This window comes from Lutra lutra, chromosome 14 (assembly GCF_902655055.1).
Source record: "Lutra lutra chromosome 14, mLutLut1.2, whole genome shotgun sequence".
NCBI classification, from domain to species: domain Eukaryota; kingdom Metazoa; phylum Chordata; class Mammalia; order Carnivora; family Mustelidae; genus Lutra; species Lutra lutra.
In genome coordinates, this window is record NC_062291.1 from 73,018,346 (window position 1) to 73,044,316 (window position 25,971).

General features: G+C 43.1%; 1 protein-coding gene across 19 annotated transcripts in view; it reads right to left on the reverse strand.

Annotated features, from left to right (window-relative positions):
* Positions 1-25,971, reverse strand: part of ABLIM1 (actin binding LIM protein 1) — a 303,053-nt gene that overhangs the window by 121,690 nt on the left and 155,392 nt on the right. For all 19 annotated transcript variants that reach the window (XM_047701373.1, XM_047701378.1, XM_047701371.1 and 16 more), the window contains exons 3-4: positions 13,284-13,467; positions 9,303-9,412 (exon numbers count right to left, since the gene is read on the reverse strand). In XM_047701373.1, coding sequence (XP_047557329.1) covers positions 9,303-9,412; positions 13,284-13,467 — 294 coding nt within the window. The remainder of the gene's footprint in view (positions 1-9,302; positions 9,413-13,283; positions 13,468-25,971) is intronic.

Here is a 25,971-nt window from a genome sequence, read left to right on the forward strand (position 1 = left end):
GACAGAACTAATGTGTCTGAAGATCAAAATCTGAGTCCTCAGGACTATGGATACTCTGCTGGACAAGGTGGAGAAAACTGAGGGTCAGACTTCTCCCAGCAGGACTAAGTAGTCCTCTGCTCAAGTTATGGCCACCAATGGAGGAGAAAAACAGGTAGAAGAGAGGAGGGAAGGAAGAGTAGGAGAGGAAGCAGGAAGGTGCCCCAGATGAAGGCTGCTACCTGGGGCCATTCGGTGGCATTCAGCCTGCCACACAGTGAACATTAGTGGACACCAACCCAACAGTTTCTGGGGGAGATTCAGAAAATTTGGTAGCCACTGCTTTTGAGATTTGAGATAGACCTTGTCAAACTCCTCTTAAAATTGTACCAGGACTCAGATGAATTAAAAACAGGGACTCAGACCAATACTTGTCCATGCACGTGCACAGCAACACTATGCACAATGGCCAAAAGATGGAGATGACCGAACGATTCACTCACAGATGACTGGATGAACAAATTATGTATTTTATCCACATAATGGAATATTATTTAGCCACAAAAAGGAATGGAGTACTGATGCATGCTACAACCTGTGTGAACCTTGAAAACATGCTAAGTGGGAGAAGACAGGCACAAAGGGGCACTTCTGGATTCCATTTATTTATTTATTTTTACTATTTAAAATTTTTAATTAACATATAATGTATTATTAGCCCCAGGGGTACAGGTCTGTGAATCGCCAGGTTTACACACTTCACAGCACTCACCATAGCACATACCCTCTCCCCATGTCCATAACCCAACCACCCTCTCCCTAACCCCCTCCCCCCAGCAACCCTCAGTTTGTTTTGTGACATTAAGAGTTTCTTATGGTTTGTCTCCTTCCCGATCCCATCTTGTTTCATTTTATGTATTCCATTTATATGAAATATTCAGAATCCATAAATATGCAGAAATGGACAGCAGACTGGTAGTTGCCAGGGGCTGGGAGGAGGGAATGGGGAGGGGCTGCTTTATGGGCTTGGAGTTTTCTTTTGGGGTGATGAAAATGTTTTGGAACTAGACGGAGGTTGTGGCTGTACAACCTTGTGAATGTACTAGAATGTTCACAATAAAATGGTTTGTTTTGTTATGTGAACTGCACTTCAATGAAAAATGTATCAAGAAGGGTTGTGCTTATACTGGTTTCCCTAATTTGGTTGTGAACTTTAACCTAGTGAAGAGTTCTGTGATAAATCTTTAACTGGCTGTGGTCACTCAGCATACATGAACTCCTGCTGCAGGGGAAATCACACTTGAGCTTGAGGTCTGTTTCTCAGGTTCTGTACTCATTAGCAGACATCAGCTCATTTACTCCCTCCCAGAGACAGGAAGAAGAAAAGGGGTAGAATGTCTGTTTCAGGACTTTCATCATGTGACCAGTCACTTAACATGCACACACCGAAGGTCACAGAAAGGGCAAAGTGCATTCCTTTAGTTTGGAATAGGGCTTTCGTTTTATTTTGTAAAGTTAGCATTATTTTATTTATTTATTTTTAAAGATTTTGTTTTTTTGACAGACAGAGAGCACAAGCAGGGGGAACTGCAGGCAGAGGGAGAGGGAGAAGCAGGCTCCCCACTGAGCAGGGAGCCCGATGTAGGGCTCGATCTCAGGACCCTGAGATCATGACCTGAGCTGAAGGCAGATGCTTAACCGACTGAGCCACCCAGGTGTCCCACATTATTTTATTTTTAATCTACTTTTGTTTTAAATAGGTAATTCATATATACACAGTTAAAATTTTTTTCATAGAGTAAAAATAATTTCCTTCTCTCCCTCCCTGCTGGAGACAAGTACCACAATACAGTTTCTAAAATATCCTTCCAGGACAATCTATAGGCTCATACAACTCTTGATATATACAATTAACTTTTTACTGCCACTGAAAAACTAAATTCAACTGAAGAATGCTGGTCCAATCAATAAAATTCTAGTTTTACTGATATGTTGTTAGAAGGTGTTGGTCTTACTATGTACAAGGCATATCTAGTGAAACAATGTCATTAACCTTCCATTCACTAAGGCACTTTTTGTATTCACTTTTGCTTTCATCTGCATAAATCACACCAATTCCCTATTAAAGCAGAAACTTCTCTTCCTTTCTTATAACTGAGATGATCGAGTTCCTGGTGAAGTGAAAAGATGTGTCACTCTGGGATCTTTATGTCTGACTCATCATGGTTATTATGGATTTCAGTCTGGAAAAAAATCTGAATATTAATGTTTCTCTGCAATGACCCTCTGGCTAGTATATAAATTCCAAACCCTCTCATACCCTCCTCCACAGCCAGCACCGCATGACTGGAACTGACACACCAGGTTAGACCCCTGCCCCTCCAGGCCAGGGCTCACACCTGAGACTCCCAGAGAGGTGAGCCCTCCCTCCAACCTCACGCTTCAAGTTGGGGGAAATATCTTTCTTGGCGCTTCTACTTAAAACAAAACGAAACAAAACAAAACAAAACATGGGGCGCCTGGGTGGCTCAGTCAGTCTGCCTTTAGCTCAGGTCATGATCCTGGAGTCCTGGGATCGAGCCCCACATCAGGCTCCCTGCTCAGTGGGGAGTCTGCTTCTCCCTCTCTCTCTGCTGCTCTCTTTCGCTCTCTGTCAAATAAATAAATAAATAAGTAAATAAAACCTTTAAAACAAAACACCAATCTGTGATACCGTCATCAACAAATTTATCTGAAGCAATAACTGCTTCCCCTTTTATTAAATAAGGGAGTAATCTGGTAGATATGAAAATAAAGGTGATTTTTAAACATGCCAATTCCCCAAACCACACATGTACCTGAGCTGTGCCTGTATGATTTCCCGAACCACAACAGCCATCTTCATTCTTCTTCTTCACTCGTTCATTCAAACAGTAGTCAGAACTCCCTGGACCTGAGAGCTAAGACTTAGTCCCTCAGAGACCCTCCAGGGTTGGCATCAATTCATTTGCTAAACCAATGTGCCATGTACTTGCTGTGTACATGGTGAGAGTCATAAGAATCAAAAAATATATACACAGTCCTTGTTATTAAGCAGCTCATAGTCTGGCAGGAGAGATGAGCACGCAGAGAACTAACACGAGACAGTGCAGTCATTGCCTCACTAGAAACGCAAAGCACAGCTCTGGGCAAGACACCTGTGCATGGGCCTTCTTGCCAAGGGGCTTAAGCTAATTCAAGGCTTTCAGTCCTTTGTGTGACCCTCAAAAGAGTAAATGATTTTTGAAAAGACATGTGAACAGGATGCTATGAGAAGAATTTATATAAAGTTGTACACATCTATAGCACTTAACAAAATCCAGAAGAATGTTCACCAAAATGTTCATAGAGATGCTCTCTTGGTGATGAGTTTTCAGGTGATTTTTATCTCCTTTTTGAACTTTTCTGTAATATTTGTATTATTTTACAGTGAACACCTACACCCATTAAAAAGATTGTCATTAGCCCATTTAGAGAAAGAGATGGCTTTGATTCAATTTCCAGAATGCTGATGTAGGGCTTTCTGTGCTAGACCTTGTGAAAGAGAGAGAAAATAGGGTCCCTATATTAATGGGGTCATTATCTTGGTGGTAGAGGTGGGCACCAAACTAAAATGCAATAGGTTATGTACAGATGTTGTATTATCAGTTGTGACAACTGTCTCAGAGCTATGTTAAGTATAAAATAAAGTTATATAGAATATATAGAATAAAGAATTGGGCTAGTGGCTGGAACATCATTGGTACTCAAAGAAATGTTTGTGGAATGAGTGAATGAATGAATGAATGACATCCTATAGTCTTTCTTGAACATTCACATTCTTCATCTTTTCTCTCTCCTCTACCCATAATCAATGATCTCCCCAACCCTGATCCCTGATCCCAAATAATTGATTTTGCATAGGAATATCCCCATTACTACCTCAATCTTTCTAGAACATGGCTTTCATCTGGTCATCCTCCAGTTGAAAGCTATCCTCAGGAGCTCCAGGTTGCCAAACTCCTCAAGGCCTCCCGAGCCCTGGTCCTGTCACTCTGTTTTTCCAGGTTCATGTCTCAGGACACAGAACAGTAAGGCCTTTGGTTTACTCATGTTTCCTCTGCACCACTTTTTTTTTAATGAATGCTCTCCACATTTAGACTGTCCTCTCTTGCATTATCTCATGCATTATAACCCTTCAAAGTAGTTATTTTCTAATTATTAGATGAGGACAGTAAGATTCTAGAACATCAAATAATTTGCCCGAGGCTCCCTGGCTAGGAAGAGGGAGCATTAGGATTCTGACCCAGGCTTTCCGACATGTAGAGGCCATCATCTTAACCATCATGCTATGCCTTCTTCTTTTGTTCCCTTTTGGTTCTAAGTATCTCTAAGCTCCAGTTCTAGTCTTGTAACTTCCACAAAGAATAATGGCTAATGTATAGATGAGCTTATTAGACATCATGAATCTTTTAAACACATTACTCATACAAATCCCCACAACAACCCACTGAAAAATGAAGTATTATTGTTTCCCATTTTGTAGGCAAAGAAATGGAGATAGAGATTGAGTTCTTGAGCGCTGTGCATGGTGGAACTGGGATCAGAACTGGCTACAGCCTGTCTGAAACACGTACACCCTCTCCTACAGGATGAAAATGTCTAAAAAAGAAGGAGCAGATCTGGCGTTGGAGACCCTGCCACAAAACCCATCACCATGAGTGAAACTCCAACAATCCATGGACTAGAATGTCTGGATGTGTTCTTCCTTCACTGGTTTTTATACTGGTGGAAAACATCAAAGGAGCAGATAAAGACAACTATCATGAACAGCAGAGTGAAAAAAGTAGAGACACAGGAAGTAGTGATGGTCCTAACAAACACTCAAAAATAATGCCTGAACAGTAAGTTATTTTTTTTAAATAAGAATATGGCATTTAGGGGCACCTGGGTGGCTCAGTTCGTTAAAGCCTCTGCCTTTGGCTCGGGTCTTGATCTAAGGGTCCTCGGATGGAGCCCCACATCGGGCTCTCTGCTCAGCAGGGAGCCTGCTTCCCTGCTCTCTCTGCCTGCCTCTCTGCCTACTTGTGATCTCTGTCTGTCAAATAAATAAATAAAATCTTAAAAAAAAAAAAAGAATACGGCATTTACATATATGTCCTCATTTAATCCTACAAGGTAATTGTTACCATCCCATTTTATGGATAAGGCAATGGAGGCTGGAAAGGTAAAGAGAATGTCAGCAAGCGGCAGAGCTAGAGCCTGATCTGGGCAGTCACACACCAGTGTCAGATCATCACAACCCCACCCGCTGTTAGGTGTCTCAGCAGACAAATCCCACTCAACCCACAGATGATTTTTTGGGAGGGAACAGAAAGATAAAATAAAAGTCATCTTGCAAATATAAAAAGAAACATAAAATAATAGGAAAGTTCTTCCTCCCCTTTGAAAGCGTGCACGTGATTCTTTATCTGAAATGATTTAAATTCAGGCCAAGCCGAGCATTTGCCTTGATACCTGTAGGAGTTCCAATTGCAGTTGGAATAATGACAATGCCGTGCAGAGGGGGAGGAGGGAGGAAGATGGGTTTAGATGTATTTGTGTGTGGGTGGTCATTGTGTCAATCCACCAAACCCACACGCGATCAGACACTAGTCAGACACCCTTTGAAATGGGAAGGGTAATGGTAGACAGTAGCGCACTCCTGCTCAGGGGCCTGAAATAGACAGGAGCTGTGCAGCAAACAACAATCCAAACCCCGGTTCCCTACATTCTAGGTTGCCACACACATATTTTCCCCTCACAGGGCTCCTTACCCCCATGGGAATCCAGCTCAACTCTGGCAAAGACTGGGGAAGAACTGGGCTGTAGAGGAGTGCCCATAACCTTCGGGTTGGACTTAACGTCTTCTGGATGTCAGTTTTTATTTTTAAAGCATGGATCAGCTGGACATAGGCAATTGCTTTTTTTTTTTTTTTAATAGTAAAGCCAGTTTAATTAATGTTTATCACAACCCTTTGAGGTGATTTTTACTATTATTTCCATGTTATAGAAGGTTTATTGCTTATTGAATTCAAATTACATCAGACTGGATGCAGCAAGAGTTTTAACTAATTCAGGGGCGATCATCTTTAGTGGAAGTAGTTTTTAGGAATAACTTCCTCGTGGTTTCCATTCCTCAAACCTGGTGACAAAAGGAAGGCAACTGTGGTGTGTAGAAAGTGCACAGCCCTTGGAGGCAGGACACTCAGGTAAATGTGCTGACAAGTCAGGCCATCGCCGGAGGCTCTGCAGACAGTGACACCCACCTTTTGAAACTGACATCAGGGATGCCAGTACGGCCTCTGGAGCCAGCCAGACAGCCTGGGTCTGTAACTCAGCTCCACTGCTTACCATCTATGTAATCTTGGACACATTAACCTCTGTGGCCCTTTGTGTATTCTTCTATGAGAAGGAGATAGTTATAGTACCAACCTAGTGGGTGGTTATGTGAATTAAGTGAATTAAAATTCATTTATATAGGACCTGACCCACAGTGAATGCTACATGAGTGCTTGAAGAAGAAGATAGTATAAATATAAAGGTTAAAGGAATGATTGTAAGGTGAGATCACAGGCACGCCCCTGAGGGTCCTCTCTAAACCAGAGGAGGACAGCCAGGAAGCTCCCAATGGGCTGTAGTAGAAACCCTGCCTGTTTTGTGTGGTCAAGCAGACACTGTTTTGTGCAAATTCTCATCGCATCATTGACTTAGATCTGTGGACCACCCTTCACTTCTTCTCACACTGTGTCCCACTTCCTAGGCAGTGAAAATGGGAAACAGCCACCCAACGTGAAACAGAATTGCAGTTCAGAAGAGCAAGTTTGTTTTTGGAAAGAACATTCCAAAGGAGAAAGAAGACCTTAACTCTCATGTACTTCATTGACTCTGTGAACAGCATCAAAGAGGCATTTCCTCTTTCACTTTGATTTAGGGTGATTTGCCAACTTCTAGACATTTTTAAAATAAGAATCAAAGTCACATCAGGATAAAGGCGATTCTCACGGAATCACATATAACGACCAAGTGTCTTCTAATTACACTCTAGTGAATTCCAGCAGCTTGCAGAGAATTCCCTTGCTCTAGTATCTATGTGCCTGTCCCGCTCGGGTATCCATAATAAGAGCTCTTTTTTAACACCCCACGTTCCCCATAAATGTTATTTAAGTACTGATCTAAATAGACCAGTACTTGTTGAAAATAAAACTGTTCTGACCAAAGCAGTAGCATAGAAAAGAGATCTCATCCAAGGAGAAAATAGGACTTGGTCCAACAATGGGCACACATGCAATTGTTATTACATCTAGCATTAAAGATACCATAAATTTGGGTAAGATATATATTTATACTTAAAATTTTTATTTCTTCCTTATGTGTATCACATGGATGTCATATAAAATGGAAAATACACATAAAGCAAAAACATGTTTATTAGAAATTGGAATAACCATTTCAGTAATGATGTGAGGAGAACACCCATCCCCAAAATGGATGGGAGATAGGACAGGAAGCCTTTAAAAATACCTACGTCTGATTCTTAAACCAAACAATGAGGAGTATGAGATGAAACAGAAGAGAGCCCAAAACTCAAAAGACCTGACTCTAATCCTGTCTTATTAAGGGACAGCTTTGGTGACCTTACGTATGCCCATGGGCCCTAATGACCTCACCTATCAAGAAGGGTATGGGGCGCAGGGCTGGCTCTGTCAGCAGAGCATGTGACTCTTGATCTCAGGGTTGTGAGTTCAAGCCCCACATTGGGTGTTGAGTTGAATTAAAAAAAAAAGATAGTTGAACTGAAGGACTCTATAGATTTTGAGGACATAGTCATTCCTATTACAGGCCTTTGGACATGACCCTCTATTAGCAGCTGTCATTCTTTCCTGGGATTCACAAAATCCTTTTTCTTTCTTTCTTTTTTTTTTCCAAAATCCTTTTTCTTAATTAGATTGAAAACCTCCTCCAAAGTTTTTGGTAATGTACTTGCGAAGTAGGCCATCCCACACAGTGGGATGACTATTCCCACCCTGGCTCACCTCCCCAGTGACCTGCTTGGGGTCAGGGTAGTTAGAAGAGTGAAGCCCTGCTACGGTCTAGGACTGGGCCTTGCCTAATAGCTCTTGTCCTATTCAGGCTGCCAGTATTTATCAATAGGACATATAAATTCACATGCTAAGGATCCGGCTGTGTTGAATAAGATGCACGAATACATCTCTTTTCTTCTTTTCTCCCAACGGTCAAATCCAATTTCTATGCAAATGCTTTGGTCAGAACATTCTTTTTGAAAAAAAGGTATAAGGATTCTTCTTCTTTAACAAAACGATTTGGACTCACTGCTATGGATTGCCCAGAATTCCTCTAGAGCAGAAGTGGCTTATTTCATTCTTATGTACTGAGACTGGAGAGGCTTAATGGAATTTGGTGCAGATCTCCCAAAGATTGGCAAAATCTGCAGAAACCAAGGCAAACCATCCTACTTTAATTTAGATATTAGATCTTTTGGTGTATGCACTTATGGTCTGCCTGTTTCTGCTAGGAAGTAAGCCTTGGGAGGGTGTTAACTTTTTGTTCACGCCTGGATGTCCAGTGGGAACGACATCACACATCGTAGGTGCTCAGCAAATTATCTGTGCAATAAATCAGTGTTGGAAACCCTCCCAGTTAATAAATATTTAAGGATAACAGACATAAAGAGTTAAGGGTAAGTATAAATCATCACCTTTGCCCTAGGCACTGTGGGGATAGCTTTTTTTTTTTTTTTTAAGATTTTATTTATTTATTTGTCAGAGAGAGAGAGCAGAAGGCAGAGCAGGCAGAGGGAGAAGCAGGTTCCCCGCTGAGCAGGGAGCCCGATGTGGGACTTGATCCCAGGACCTCGGGATCATGATCCGAGCCAAAGGCAGACGCTTAACCGACTGAGCCACCCAGGTGTCCCAAGGGGGACAGCTTTTTTAATACACAGAGCTATCAATTCCTTCAACACCAAATGTTTGCACATCTCAACCACCATGACTAGGGAATGGGCATTTCTCATATAAAGTGTTATCCTTCTTTTTCCTTCATTTACTCTCAAAATGCAGTTTGATGTCCAATGCTATTTACGCCTTTTTGACATAAGGGAGATGCTTCTCACTGCACGGGTTTTAGCGAAGGCTTCACGTTTTACCATCGCAAATGGCCTTAGACGCGATTATGCTCAGCATTTGCTTTCACAGAAAGGAAGGCACTTGCCTAAGCTACCTTTGAGCTACGAGCAACTCATGTCAACGGGTGGCTGGGACACTTACTGCCGGAGCAGGAGGCTTCTTTAGGGCTGGACGACATTGGCTGTGCGCACAGTTGACAAAGGCAGTCTCTCCCATTGAACGTGACTCGGTCTCCGGGTGGAAATGGACGTCTGGAGACAGAAAGACATTGCCCTCAAGGTTATTCCAGCAATTTAATTTCTTTTCCTTACTCCTTCTGCTTGCTGGCCCCCCGTGCCAATCCATTTCTTTGAGGAGCAGCAGCCAGAATGTCTGAAATGCAGTCTTAACCAAGCCAGCCAGCTGGATATAGTCCAAGCAAATAAACATGCCTCATTTTGAGAAGGGAGAAGGCACTGCTTCTACCAGCATCCAGACAGTAAATGGAATGATTTACCTCTACTCATTAGTGGAGGGATTGTTCCAACAAGTCACCTAGCCAGGTACACACGGAAAAATTTTCCATTTTCCAAATGGAAAATCCTTCAAGAAGAAATATTTTAAATGCCATAAATTCCTATTCAGGCTTAAGGCCCCTGCCCAGGAGAACTGGTTACCGGTCAAGCATTAACGCTTTCACTTCCCTAGATCTATGTGGTGTTTCTGCACCTACTTAGACTTTGTCCCAGACATCTGACTGGGTGAACGGGGATTTTCAGTGCTGGAGACCCAGTTCCTGGTGGAGAACTACAACCGTGCTGTAACTACCTGTTTTAAAACTATTAGCTTCTAAACACTAAAAAAGAAAACCATTAGCTTCTTTTCAAAGAGGTAGTTTCCTTTTGTGCTATTTGTCAATAACAGAGTTTGCAAAAATACTGCCTCTGCTTGCGTGTCACCGGTCTCTTCTCCTGCCAGTTCAGGGGGCAGGTAGCCTTTCAAAAAGAAAAGTCATCAACGACAACACATGTGACAATTTCCAAGCCTTCTTACTTGTCATTGGCAATTTGCCAATACCCTTCGTTAACGTGAGCTTTCAAACGTGTGATTTTTGTCAGTTAGGAAATGGAGAACTCGCAAGCAAAACATCCCCACACATCTGAGTCAGAAGCAATTACTTAAGAACAAATGCTAGCTCCTTGACAGGAGCCTCACTTTAACAGCTGCCATCCCTCCTTTAAGTGGCCCTTCGGTTGGTAATTAACTGCAACACACGTACAGGTAGTAAATTTGGACTTAAAACAACCTCACAGATGTGCTTCGCGCTGGTCCTCAAGGAGAGTGAGGAGCTCTTACTCTCCCCCGCGCCCTCCTTTCACAAGGGCTGAGCTGAGGCCGTCTCTTTTCTCGTGGGACTATGTCACTTTCCATTGTTCAGATAAGGCCCAGAGAGGTTAAGCGACCTGCCTGGATGGACCACCTCTGGAGACGGGCCCCCAGGCAGGTACAAGTGGCATCCACCAGTGCAGGGCTTCTCAATCTTTTTTTTTTTTTTTTTTAAGATTTTATTTATTTATTTGACACACAGAGAGAGAAATCACAAGTAGGCAGGCAGAGAGAGAGAGGGGGGGAAGCAGGCTCTCCACAGAGCAGAGAGCCCGATGCGGGACTTGATCCCAGGACCCTGAGATCATGACCCGAGCTGAAGGCAGAGGCTTAACCCACTGAGCCACCCAGGCGCCTGGGCTTCTCAATCTTTAACAGTCAAAACTCGTGCTCTGGCGAATGCCAGTGGGCCTATTGCTTCACCCATGAACCCTGAACGAGCCCCCAGTCCACTCCGTGAGGGGGCATCAGGTGTTACGGGGCCGGAAGCGCAGGCATGGGCTTTTTGCATCTGATCAGGGCCGGGACTAGGTCAAGGCCAGTGAACACCTGGGGCACCTGGGGCACAGCATTTAAGGAGGCCCAACTCTCAGGTGTAGACCGTGCAAGGCACACTAGCCTCCTTTGGCCTCTGAGCCACGCCTGTAGATTTAGCCTCGAATCCCACCTGGATCCACCAGGGGATAAACCAGAGTCCAGTTCTTGGGTCACTGGAACGCTGGCTTGGGTGATTTTATAAATGACCCTCTTCGGTTCTTTCTGCCGGCGGCCCACTGTGTCCTCTGCCCACGTGGCTTCACTCCCCTCTGCCACTTGTGTGAATGTGTGTGATCCACAGAACTGGATTTGGGGTCAGGAACCCTGAGTTCAAATTGTATAAGCCTTGCCGTGTTAGCCTGGGGAAAGTCCCTTAAACTCTGAGACTCAGAGTCGCTCATAATTAGGGACACTAATTCCTGGCTGACTTCACGGAATTGCTAAGAGGGTTAAAGTAGATTCAACCAGAATGCAGTTTGTCACCCATAAAGGAGGCCTCCACTTGAGGTCAGATACTGTCAGCCAGCAGCGGTGGCAACTGCATGCTCGTAGCAACAGTGAGCACCTCTTTGCTAACCCAAATGGCTGGGGACAGGACTGTCACTAACAGAGGCTTGTCCTTCATCACCGACTTTAAAACGATGATCTCTCAAGGTCAGGATCAGGAGGGCTCTTAGAGTTTATCTGGGCCAGGGCCTTCCAACCTGGCTGAGTAGCCCCATACTTGGGAACCCTCTAGAAACTACCAGATCAGCAGGAGAGTTTGGGGGAAAGTGCTAGAAACAGATATTTGTAAAGAGACACTCCCCAGGGGAGGGGCCCACTGCTCATCCCAGTTTGGGGAATCACTTGACTCTGGTCCACAGCCTCCTATCTTACAGATGAAGCAAAAGTTAATTCATACCATCCAGCAAAGCAGGACTAGAACTTGGGACTCTCGAATGCCAGCCAAGGGCCTTTAAGCAGACAACGAAAAGGGAGCAGTCACGAGGAAACTTTACTTTGGATTAAATACACACAGATTTTCAGTTCAATAATCCAGCATTTTAAAATTGGGATTTATAAAGATATAATTAAAAAAAATAAAAAGATGTAATTGAGAAATGGGATAATAACTATAAAATATTATTACTATAATTTTACCATAATACCTTATCTAGATCTTATATGGTTCATCTGTCAGTACTACCTTATTAGCTAATTAGATAAAATGAAGTTTACCTTTCTAGAGTTTACATCTCTCTGGCCTAGAAACATAAAATGCTGAAAAACAAAGCAAAACACCTTCTCTGAACCATCATCTTTACAAAGCCGCAGCAAAATGGAGCACACGGCCATCAAACACGGAAAGGAAGGGGACTGCCCGATGAGGACAGGTCACCCTTGTTGGTGACTCTCCTCGTTGTGGGAACAAAGTCATCTTGATTTCTATAATGTGCAGCATTCGAAACACAGCAATGGTGAAACCACCACATTTCCCTACTCACGCTTCACATACTTTCCCCTTCTTCCCTCTGACTGGTCATGTTAACCAAGCTGGTTTGTGCAGTCAAAATTTGACCTTGCTGGAGGATAGAAGCCTAGAGAGCAGAGGTGGGACAACTTTTCCCTCTGAGAGTTCAGACCGGAAGTAATTTTTTAGACTTTGTGGATCATACGGTGTCTGCCATGACTGCTCAACTCTGCCACTGTAGCTCAAAAGCAGCCACAAGCAGCCATATGGGAACAAACAAAATGTGTCCCAATAAAACTTTATTTGTCCCAATAAAACTGTATTTACAAAGACATATATTGGGGATAAATTTGGGCCAATGGGCAGGGTCTGCCCAGGTCTGCTACAGAGTAAATGAGACTATTTTTAAACACACGCATATGAACGTATACTTTACAAAGAAGCTTCATCTTTCCAAGCAGTTATGCCACTTCCTAAGGTTTTCATTGCTCAAAATGTTTCAAGACCCAGAGTTGCTTTCACACTTGGTTTCAAGTCGCTTCAAATCAGTCCGATTACGTGGGAGAAGACCTCGTTGTAAAGTTTCCCAACTAAATTACATTTTGATGAGGACTGATAAAAAAAAAGGAATATATATATATATTTTAAATCTATGGGTGCCTCAGAATAAGATTATTTCAAGGCAGTACAACTCAAGACAAAAGGCGTACATCCCAGGCTGTAAGAGCAGAACCCGGTGCTCCTCGGTCGGGGAAGCCACCACTTACTTGCAGATGGTGCAGGCAAAGCAGTTGGGATGATAGGTCTTGCCCAGGGCGGTGACCACCTCTCCTTCCACGAACTCCCCACAGCCGTGGCAGCGTGTCCCATACATCCTCTGGTAGTCCAGGGTGCAGAGATACTCCCCGTTCTTTATGAAGAAGCCCCCTTGTGCCAGGTCACAGCCGCACACTGTGGAAAGACAAGTTCGCGCTTGGTCAACACCCGCGAAGCTGCTGGTCAGCCGCCGCCTGCCCCTGCCTGCTGGGAACTTACCCCCTGATGTCAGTGGCTGGGGGTTAGGGGAGGGGACTGGTACAAAGAGCTATTTATTGTTGGGCTGGGAGTGCTCTCTTGCCTCCCTCCCCTTCTGTTTCCCTCCTTTTGGGAGCAGGCAATAGCTCATACAAGTAAAATGCCTTGGCTGGGGCTCAATGACTTTTGTGGTATGTCTAAGATTCAGAGATAATCAGTCTTTGATGGAAAGATGCCCTTGGTTCGTGCTGTCTCAATTAGGAACAAAGGTATTCCTGGCAGTGTGATTTAGGAAAGGTATCCAAGGCTTGCCCGCACAACTGCTTGGTTTGGTCCAGGACTGTTACTGAGCTGAGTAATAAATTCCCACGATACCGAAAGCAGTAGCTGAAATGTCCAATGTCCATTTGTTCCCGCTCTGGAAACACTTCCCCACAGCTATGAAAAACTCAGACGTTTAATTTTCTCCGTGGGCAGCAAATAGGATAAGCCAATTATTTATATAGTATAGGGAGAGATAAAAATGAACAGACAAAAGAGGAAAGAAAAGGGAACGTGTCCAAGATAAAACTGTCATTCCGGACCTCAGTACATGCCAAAGGGAATTGCCTTGCTGTGTCTGGATTTTGGTGTCTCTTTCGAAACTGTGCAGCTGTGGGTTATGGAGATAGTGCAAGGTCCCAGGCTGTCAGGGGCTTGGGCGTGGCCTACATGTTCAGACAAGACTGGAGGAGGGCACAGCGACTTGTCCAAAAATAAAGCCTAAGGCAGACCCTGAGAATAAAGCATTTCCATTGCCAAAGGACTGGCAACCAGCACAGCAGCTGGGAACCTCCTCTCTTGATGCCCAAGCTTGGGTGACTCTTATATAAATAAGAGCCTTAGACAAAGAATTCTGGATTCTTCCTGCAAGCAGCTGGAATAGGACCCTAGTGGGCAGGGGGAAGTTGAGCTCCACCACTAACTTGCTTTCCTAAGAATCCTCGCAGAACATCTCTTATGTTCCTCTGGTTAGTTCCTTTGACTCATCAATGCCTTTGGATGACGGGGCGCCCAGCACGGTAAGGTAGTGACTGAGACTTTGACAAGTCTCCCACCCTCTGCTGGCAGTCTTCCCTACTGCAAGCCACTAGGGATATTGAAGGTGACACCGAACCTACAAATAAGCCTTCCACTGTGGACTCACCAGCCTTTGTTTACATCAACACTCCACAGCGATGACCTCCTTCTTCGCAGTTTATAATCAAGTAACCCAAGACGATGGCCCGAGTCCACCACGCCTGAAAATGACCACCCTATAAATACGACTCCGATCACATTACCTGGAAAACAGCTCGTCCACCACCTGTTGCCTCCTCTAACCTGCTCGCGTCCCCACTGAGCACACACCTGCTTCTTGGTTGGGGGAACTCAGGTATGGACCGAGCGCACTCGGACTAGCAAATTCCTTCAACAGCAACAAACACAATCCTGGGGCGTGGGGGGCGGGTCACAGAATACCTCAGAGAAACGTATCTTATTCCCCACCAGATGACAAAGCACTTTCTGGTGAGAGCCCTCATCTTTATGTCTTTGGATTCTTCTTCAGGAAACTTTAGCCATGGCGTCTAGGGTATGACTAAGAACACAGTGTGTGAACTAAGTTGAATCCAGCATCAAACCTGGCAGGCTCCCCGGGATGTCACTCCTCAGTGACATCAGCAGTTCTGATGACTCTGTTGCTTTTCCAAACACGGGTATTTCTCAAAGCCATGAGAAGGGGCAGAATGATGCATCTGGATGATCACTAATTGCCTTTATTTCTCCCTCCAATCACGTTGGGTATGTTTAAAAATTCACAGATCCTTTATAAAAAGATCAGGTGGCAGCAGCGTCATCTGTAAGCTAATGGAGATTGTGGGGACAGCGTCAGAGCTCACTGTAAATGTTTTAGAGATTCCCTGTATTTGCTGCTTCCGTGGGCACCGCTGTGTGACATTCTGGTTTACTCGAGATGGTGACATTGGACGTATACGCTCCTTTAAGTCCTATAAACTCCAGTTTATAGTCCTACTATAAACTGAATAGTCTTTAAAATGACCTTGTAGGGGCGTCTGGGTGGCTCAGTGGGTTAGAGCCTCTGCCTTCGGCTCAGGTCATGATCCCAGGGTCCTGGGATCGAGTCCCTCATCAGGCTCTCTGCTCAGCAGGGAGCCTGCTTCCCTTCCTCTCTCTCTGCCTGCCTCTCTGCCTACTTGTGATCTCGGTCTGTCAAATAAATAAATAAAATCTTTAAAAAAAATCATAAAATGACCTTGTAACTTCTGTTGAGAGTTGTCAAACTATAGCTGAACTGCCCCTCCGAGAGTTCATTCCGCCTAGTCAGTAGTGGCCCAAATTGGCTTATCAAACTGTGCCATTGTTTTTGCTGGTTGACATACAAGGAAACCCACATTTGCAGACCTTCTTTGAGGCAGGGCCCATTAAAGTTCCTTACTCGCCATTTCTCCCCCGTCTCAGATCACAGCGTCTCCGTCTCCCTAGCCAGACTCTTAAACACAAGCAACTGCCATGAATGTTCCCTCCTTCCTCTAGAATAAGGCTGCCCTGGGAGCACATCTCACTTACTCCCATAGCCTCAACTATGACTTTGTCTATGACCAACTACGATCAATGTCTCCATCTGTGATGTCTTCCCCAAGCCTTAGGCCCTGATTTTCCACTGCCCAGTGGACACAGATAACATGCCTATCTTAAGCCTGGTATTGTACTGTATTGTATTTTTTTAGAGAGAGCGAGAGCATACATGAGTTGGGGAAGAGAGAGAGAGAAAATCTCAAGCAGGCTCCAGGCTCAGCACAGAGCCCAACAAGGGGCTTGATCTCACGACCCTGAGATCACGACCTGAGCCAAAACTAAGAGTTGGTCGCTGACCGACTGAGCCACCCAGGCACCCAAGCCTGGCATTTTAAAAACAAACCCGATCCTCTTGCTTCTATGTCATCTGCCCATAACCTTGTTCTTCTCTTCCTTCTTTCAGTCACATGCCAGCACTATTCATTCTCTGCTCTTGCACCAAAATTTTCAACTCGCCCCTAAAACCAATCCATTTCCCAACAAAACATTCCTTTGAACAATTCCCTCCTCTGCCTCCTTGTTGTCACTACTGAGATCCCAGCCTTCAACCTGTATTATGATATGTTTATTCTGGCAAAAAACAGAACAAAACACAACTGGAAACAACTGAATGTCCATTAGTAAAGCAGCGGTTGAATAAATTATGGCCCGACCATTCTATGGAGCTGGTGTTAAAGAGAATGAGTTCGACCAATATCTGTAACCCAGAGGCTCATCCTTGATAGATCCATAAGTGAAAACAGCAAATGTCACAGAGTAAAGGATTTTAATAATCGCCTTTTAAAAGGTCTATGTACATTTTTATGAATAAGGAAAAGTTAACACAAACATAGGATTCCTAAGTTAATTATCTCAGGAGGACAAAGAATTGTTAGCTTTTCTTCATAGACCCATGTGTCAGCTCATTTAATTGCTTCAAATTGTGGTAAAATACCCATAACATGCCATCTTAATCATTTTTCAGTGTACAGTTCAGTGCTACTTAGAATTTGCATTATTGGGCAACTACCTACCAGAACATTCTTCATCCTGCAAAACTGAAACTGTTCCCTTTCAACACTAATGCCCCATTCTCCCTCGCTCAGCCCCTGGCAAGCACTATTCTACTTCTGTCTCTACGAATTTGACCACTCCTCATGTAAGTGGAAGTTCACTCAGATAATAAGATGTTGAGAAAAATGAACCAGAATTTGTAATCAAGGTAAGGGAGAGAAGCATCTTCTTCCAGCGTCCTTCCAAGTATTAACGGCTCACCCAAGGATTATTTCATTACCCAAGGCAGTGGTGTTGTGTTGGACAAGCTCTTTATTATGGATTGAAGGCCCAGCCTTTAAAGTTAACAGTAGCTTACAGATTCCTGCCCAGTAGAGATGTAAATGATTTCTGTCGGGTTTTGTTGTCCTGTTGTCCTACCGACTGCTAATCAGTTTGCACCTGACCCTGACATCCTACCCTGACCTTCCTTCCTGGATGCCTTTATAATCTGTTCTTTTGGTTCTCCTATGAACCAGCTTTGCCAGCCTGCTGGGTCCCTCATTAATGTATTAAATCAATCTTTGATACATGCTCATTCTATATTTGTGTGTCCTATATTTAACTTTTGAAAATTATATTGGACAAAGGGATTACTCTCTTTAACCAAAAGTAGCTAAAGGTTTAAGGAACCTTTGGTCAGTTCCATATTAACAGCTTAGCAAACACTTCACACTGGAGGCACAAAGCAAAACTTTCACATCTAAAATGACGACAAAATCTCCATGGGTGGGGTCAAACTTCAGTAGGATATATTTAGATTTTTAACTTCGGGTGCACCATTTGTCTTTGCTCCAGGTGATCGTCAACGTACGCCCAGGAAAAAGCACAGACTCCTTTCATTAAAAAAGGAGAGAGAGCTGCCGGTGGAAGAGATTAATTGCTTTCTTCTCAATGATCAATTATTGAAAACATGCCCCACTCAGGGCCCCACTGAACCTTGCCTGCTGTGCCATCACTGAGGCATGGCCAATGACAGCCCTATGCCTTTCGCTGGTATGCTCTTGAACTCATTGTCTGCAAAACACCGACCATGAACTGGGTAAGTAAGAACGTGTATGTCCTAGCAGTGTTACATAAAAGCTGTGAGATTAGAAACAGGCATGTTTTAAAATCTTAAATCCTAAAAAAAAAAAAATAAAAAAAAATAACAGGAGCTGCCTGGGTTGTAAACAGCATGGAGTAGGAGGGAACCAAGTATGGAGGTGTCAAATTAGGGTGAAAACAGAACAGTATTTTAGCAGGACGAACAGGGATGGGGTGGCAACTACTTCTCTGACTTTCTGAAAACAGCAGATAACATTTTATGTTACAACAAGTTCATTTCAGTGACCCTCCATCTGCTTGTTGGTTCACATCGCCAAACACTTAGCAGAATAGGTAATACTTAAAACTCTGCCCAAAGGTGGGTGTAGGGCTAAAATGCAAACAATGTTTTTCTTCTTTTCTGTCAGTAGGCTGAACATCTCTGCAGGGCTATTCTTCGTGTGGGTGTTTTAATCAATTCATGCCAGCAAGAGAGGGAGGCATGCTCAGCAAATGTGATCAATGTTTTCAATTTGGTTTTGAGTAACAGAAGAACTTTAATTGGGGGCCAGGAGCCTCGGAGGGCGGGTGGTGGTTCTTCCTTGTTTAGGGCAGGCATGGGGTTTTGGCTCTGGCATTTGGCCAGCTGGTCAACCCATCACAGGCTGTGAGGAGCCTTTCTGAACTTGCACAGTGATGTGGAGGCAATGCACGACTGGCACCTGGGTTGCACCTGCTCATTTCTGGTGACGAGGGCCATGTGTTCTGAAAGTGCTACTTTACCCTTTGCCAGCTTGAAACCCTACTCTACCCTGCCTGAGCCAGCAACTCCTCTGCCTCCTCCTCGGGCGCCATGCCCTAGAGTTGGGGGTGGGATGGCTACAGGGTATGGAGCTCCCAAGCACTTCATGATGGAATAGTAGTGTGAATGCCAAATACTTCCTATTCTCTGCCTCCATCCTCTATCTAACTACATTTTAAAAGAGCCGTATTTCATTCAAGATGGTATTCTATTCATTTCCCTAAATCCTTTCTTCATAGAAAATATAAAGGTCGACATTGACATAGGTCTCCCAAACCACGAAAATACCATTACAGTGTGAGGGGGGGTCTCACTGAATCTGCTTTTGCTCCGAAACCAAGAGCAATGCATTTGAAAGCACCAGACACCCCGAAGCTCAAAAGTACTATCTGCTGTAGTCCAGAACTCAAAATAGCAGAACAGAGACTCACACAATAATGTGAGGGGGCCGCTTCTCACCAGAAATAAATATTTGCTAATAAAGCATCCTGGAAGCAAGTACTAAGCTTCAAAAACATATTAAAATAGTTCTTCACGTTCATTTCTACATGCCCATCAAAATCAGTGATCATTTCTGAGAAAGAAGATAGGTAGAGGTCCATCCGGATGGCAGAATGGGCCCCCCGTAGAAGGCACTTGAGGGAAAGTGTTGAATTCGGAGTTTGAATTTATACTAACAAGTCAAGAGCTTTAGTTGGAAAGGAATCACTTCAGAACCTCTTTTGTTAATAAAAGCTTTGACCACATAGTAAGTCTGTTTTTTTCAACACTTGTAGAATTCCATGTGCAGACAACATTAACTATAACAAGCTCAAATAACAAAGGTATTACTGAGAATAGTACTTCTCCCTCAACAGCTACCAAATGTTCATCTCAGTCTCTCTGCCATACCCCTTGTGGAGGGACACCTCGGCTCACCTCCCGCCAACCCCATCTCGTTTCCCTGGCCCCACTTAGGCTTGACCTCCTGATGAAGCTACAGTCACCTCAGTCCCCTCCAGCTGTGCTCCCTTGGGGCTCAGAACAATTATTGACATTTGATTCCTACTTTGGATATGTTGTCCTGTACCTTATACTCACCATTGTGGTTTTCGCCTTATCTCAATTATAAGCTTACTGAAATCAAAGATCACCTTTCATGCTCTTTCGTCTTTAGAGAGATGGCAAGTTCTTGTCCCTTTCCTTCTATTTCATACTGCTAGTGTCCAGACAGTATGGGCAGAGCCAAGTGCCTTGGCAAGTACAAGGAAAGCATTTCAGCATGACTTGGAGCCAGTAACCCTCCCTCCTTCTGAAAGCACCTAATTGGCATCAAGATACTGGTGCCAAAGTAGTAGCATCACCCCCCCCCCCAACCTCTTAGGTCTTTGGAGACTCTGAACTTTATTAGTGATTGAAATTAACTGCAATTCAACAACTCAAGAGACCATTCCCACACACAAATGCTACGTCCAGGGTTGGACTCTGCTTTGTGTTTAGCAGAACCAAGAAGGACCGAGGACAGAGAATAAGACTGTGATTGGCTAAGAACTCCATCATGTCAGGTACATGAGAAGGAACCAGAATGGGTTCACAGGGTAGCAACAGGAATAATTAAGGGGCTGTGAGAGAACACTTAAGGAAAAAAAAAAAATAGATGAAATTGGGATTAGATCACAGAAAAAGAGGTCAAGGTAATGATGGTCTTTAAGTGTACAGGGAGTTATTTTAAGCTCTTTTCCAGCTAAGGAGGACAAAGCAGAGAAAAGTTTGTTTTATATGTACCAAGAGACGTAGGTTAGATAAGCTCACAGCTATAACCAGAGAGGTGATCATAGCCATGATACAGCTGAAGGAGGCTGTACTGTATCTATGCTTTATAAGTATTTATGATAGAATAAATGGCCTTTCTATCCAGGATAGCAAGCGCACTTATTCTTTTGGATATGGACAATGTGATAAGTTACTTTTTTGACCTTTTCTGTCTAGGTCAAATCATAGGATTACATTGCAATGAAAAAAATCAAATCCATAATTTTACCTAAACATCCTAAGTTTTATTTGGGAAATGGGATATAAACATAAACTATTAGTTCTTATAGCATATAAACTAGAGAATACAATTTTACTTTTATTATTTATTTTTAAAAAGATTTTATTTATTTATTTGAGAGAGAGAGAGAGAGAGTGAAGGTGATAGAGCACGAGTGAGGGGGAGGTACAAAGGGACAGGAAGAAGCAGACTGCTCACTGAGCAGGAAGTCTAACATGGGGCTCGATCCCAGGATCCTGAGATCATGACTTGAGGTAAACATTTAACTGACTAAGCCACCCAGACACACCTACAATTTTACTTTTAAAAAAATGAATACAATTAGCAGCAATGTCCACAATAGCCAAAATATGGAAAGAGCCTAGATGTCCATCAATAGATGAATGAGTAAAGAAGATGTGGTATGTTTATCTATAGTGGAATACTACACAGCCGTCAACAGGAATGAAATCTTGCCACTTGCAATGATGTGGATGGAACTAGAGGGTATTACGCTAAGTGAAATAAGTCAGTCAGAGAAAAACAAGTACCATATGATTTCACTCATATGTGGAATTTAAGGAACAAAGTAGAGGAACATTGGGGGAGGGAAGGAAAAATAAAAGTAAGATGAAAATTGAGAGGGAGGCAAACCATAAGAGATGTTGAACTCTAGGAAACAAACGGAGGGTTGCTGGATGGGAGGTGGGTGGAGAGAAGGGATAATTGGGTGATGGCCATTAAGGAGGGGATGTGATGTAATGAGCACTGGATGTTATATGCAACTGTCGAATCACTAAATTCCACCTCTGAAACTGATAAAAAAAATTTAAAAAACCCTAAATACAGAAAATCCTTAATCTGTATATCCAACTCACCATCTTACAATTTTCATCCATCTTGCTCCATGAAGATCCTTGCATTTTACAAATGTACATATTCTATATGGAATGATCCTAACCTGGTCAAAATCCTCCAGACTCCAAGATGGCATATATGGAAGGTGCTGTTAGAGATGGAAAATTTATCCCAAGCCACTTTACAAAACTCAGTCTTTAAAGACTAATTTGTGAAAAATGTACTGCAATTCATTAACATTAGTAAGAAATATGGCCTGAACTTTCTAATGGTCTTACATAAACTCCTTAAAAATAAGTTGGATGTCCACGGGCTCCCTTGATGACTGAACATTACAGAGGACAAGGGTCTTTTTCCAAAGCCATCAAAAGGTGACATTTTCCACATCCTCTAACACATCGCTGAGACTCACATCTCTAAGTAGCGACAGTGTCTATTAGAACATAATTCAATATAACAATTTCTGCCAATGCTATCTCGAGGGAAGACTTTGCATGATATGACTTCTAAAATTTTCCACAGATACCCAATGTTCAGAAGTCTTTTTAAAACTATGTGACTATAAATAACATGTAACACTAATTCCATTTTTTGAAAAGGAATAGCTACTATAATTAATGTTTAAAATGCCATCTTTCAAATGACAATGGGAACATCATGGTTCCATTCACTTTCATAGGGAGTTGTTTGCCTGAGTGAAGGCCAATGTCAAGTCTAGCCATACCCTTGTCTTCACCATCTGCTGCCTTGAACAATGCAGCCCCTACTCCCCCTGACCACAACTAGCATGCACCCCCTTTCTAGTCCTGGGAAGGTTATTAAATTTTCTGGAGGACCCATGCTTTCTCACATGCTGCTTCACCCCTGGCAACATCCCTAGACCACTGAGCTCTAGGTGGCTTCTCAGCCTTTGACTCAGCATACCTGGGCTCTGGACCATTCACCTGCACCTGTCTGCTGCCAGCGACAGGTCCCCTAGAAAGCACACTGCTTGCCACCTGATCACAAGTTCCCATGTCATATATCCCTTTCAATCCTCCACACACTGGCTCAGTGAATGACAGATGACAGATGTCCCATAAATATTTCACATGGGAAGGATCTGAAGGCCATCAAGCATCATCGATAGTCCCAGGTTGATTTATGCAAACATCAAGTGACTTTCAGGAAGAAAAGAGTACAAATCTCCTCTTTGGAATAACAGAGTCCATTTCGTTGACTTTTACTGCTAGAAAGAATAAGTGATGGTTGTATTTTTAGCCTTTATTTGTCAGCCTAATCTCCTCTTTTGAGAGAGGTGGGGGTGGGCGGACCTTTCCGGGCCACCTGCCCCTCCCCCCACCATTAACACACCAAGACCCTTCTACCGCAAGCTCACATCTTTGTTCATGCAGCTTTTTATTTTCCCTTTACTGCACCGATCGCAGTTGGTAAGTCATATTTGTATGATTATTTGAACATCTGATTAATGGGCTATCTTAGTCCATTCAGGCTGCTCTAGCAAAAGAAAAAAACAAAACAAAGCAAAACAAAAAAACAATGACTGGGGGACTTCTATTACAGTGGTCTGCAGGCCAGAAAGCCCAACGAAATGGACACGGAGGTGAGGTCTGAGCGCGGGGCACTCCAAAGGTTCGGGGTCAGGAGATGAAAAGAACCAGCCATATGATTGGTTGAATGCTTGCTTTGAAAATGCTTGAGGACAGTCTCAATGTCCCTCCATCCTCTGTTGTATAAACCGTCCCACAACCTCTGCTGTAGAACTAATGTTCTTGGAAAACGTGTACTTCCTCCAGCAAGTTGGGTAAACTTCAGCATACCCTTTCTCAAGAAATAAGCTTTCAAGGACATGGCCTGGGAGGTGTCAAGAGCCGTAAAGATCCTGAGATTTTACCTGCAAGCTAACAAGCGAGCCTGCCTTAGTTTCACGGGTGCTGGCAGAAGACAGTCCTGCGTCTGCAGCCAAAGGGTTTACTACTAACAGCAGGCAGCATGAGCTCTGTATTTGTTCCTGGTTTTGCATGCCCTGTAAGTCCCCAGAGGCAAGAGAAGTATATGCATGTGCAATGAATTTGTTTCACAGCTGAAGAACCCTGAGCTTAGGAAACCCCAAATTTTTATGACGAGCCCCAAGCAAACCAGTCCAACTTTTGCTTCAGAAGCAGGTATTATTTCTAACATACTAGACAGCAAACGAATCTACCCTCTACTCCCGAGGGAGACACTATCTTCCAAGGCTGTTGGCTCTATAACCTCGAAAAGAAAATTCAGAACAAATGGCAACTAGCACCTCGGGCTCACAAGAGACCCGTGGATAATTAGATCCCAGTAAGAGAATTGTTAAGCAGTATATTTTGGAGAATTTATGAGCCCTGGCTCTTTTCCAGCTTGGAATTCAAAACCTCAACCACTTAAAAATCTAAATCATATTTATTTGGGTAACACTTTAACACAGTACAAAATTCAAAAGGATTATCCTTTATAAACAAAAGAGGGCATGAAAGTGATTTCTCTTTTGCTAGGAGAAGGGACCACATTTATAAAAGACCTCTTTTCCTTGTATTCTGGTTAACTCTGCCTTTTAATCAATTTCTGAATGACTAATATTCTCTAAATAGGTATTAGAAGCCCAAGCTCAGCTCTTAGGAGATCTAAGAAATCCCTGCCATTTTATGGGAGTTTTATCAATTTCCTTCTTGAGGCCCCACATAACGCATATCCACTCTGCCCACGCAAGCCCAGAAGAGAAAGCGCAGGGTCTAAACCGGCATAAAAAACTAAGCAGCGGCGAGACCCTCACCCACAGTTCCCTGACAGTACCTTCTGGACCATCTCTTAACTCTTCCGTCTGCCAGTCAGATGTGCAGCCCTGTCACTGATGATAGAAAGCTTTCCTTATGCCCCTTCTTTTGGGAGGCAATGTTACTGTCTAGTAACCATAGGAGGATATATATTACTTTAAGCACTTGATAAATCTTGTTGAGTAGCTCTTCCATTAGAAACATTTACTAATATTCAAGTTCCAAAGAAATACATGGTTATTTTTCATTCATTCATTCATTCAGTCAGTCGTTCACCTTATTGAGCATCTACTATGTTGGGCATTGGTCTAAGCACCGGATACATAGTAGTGAACAAAACAGACAAGTCTCTGCTCTCAAGGAGCCTCTAGGAGAGGGTGAAGATAAATGAATAAAATGTCACATAATGGTAAATGTTAAGGAAAAAAAGATACAGTTGGGGAGATTGTGATACAGGGAGGAGGTACAATCTCATACAGGATAGTCCAGGAAAGGCTCACTGAAAACAAAATATTTGCCCAACAGCCCTTCTTGACCCTCTCTCTGGACCTTGGTTCATCCTTCCTTCCTTCCTTCCTACATATCTATTTATGTGTTTTGCTCCCTTGCCTTTTCTAAATGCTCTAGAGCTTTCTGGCAGAAAAATGAATCTAGAACATTATTTTAAAAATGAATGCTCAAGATAAATAATAAAATTACAATAAACAATATATCAATATAATGAGCCACATATATTACAATTAAATGTTAAATACATAATAAATCAATTATTAAATATATAGTTCAACATTAACTATATAATATTTAAATGGATTTCTTATTCTCTCATAGAGCATTGTTACAACCATGATGAGGACAAGGTGATAATTAAAAAACTATCACAGCCCGGGATCAATATCAGAATGAACAGAGAGCATTAAGGAAAAAACTCCCTTGTTCGGGACGATTGCCACTGATCGGAAACGATGCTCCGTCCAGAGCCCTGCAGCCATATCTTACTCCCACTGGGTCAATATAAAGAATAACAGAAACTTTGGGGATTTCCTTCTCTTTTAATTACAGAACCCAGTGTTAATTGAAACATTTTCCCACTTTCCTCATCTTATTAGCAGGTGGGTACATTTCCCAAGGTGACAAATGGAAATTGGGTTCTACCTCCTTCAGATGCTGGCGTTCTTCATTACTCATTTCCTGCCTTTTGTCCTTTCCTAGAGCAATGTCACACACTATCATCGGGCTTCAACCCCTATCTAGACGCCAAAACACTTTCAGATCCTTCTTCCTGGGGTGCCTGG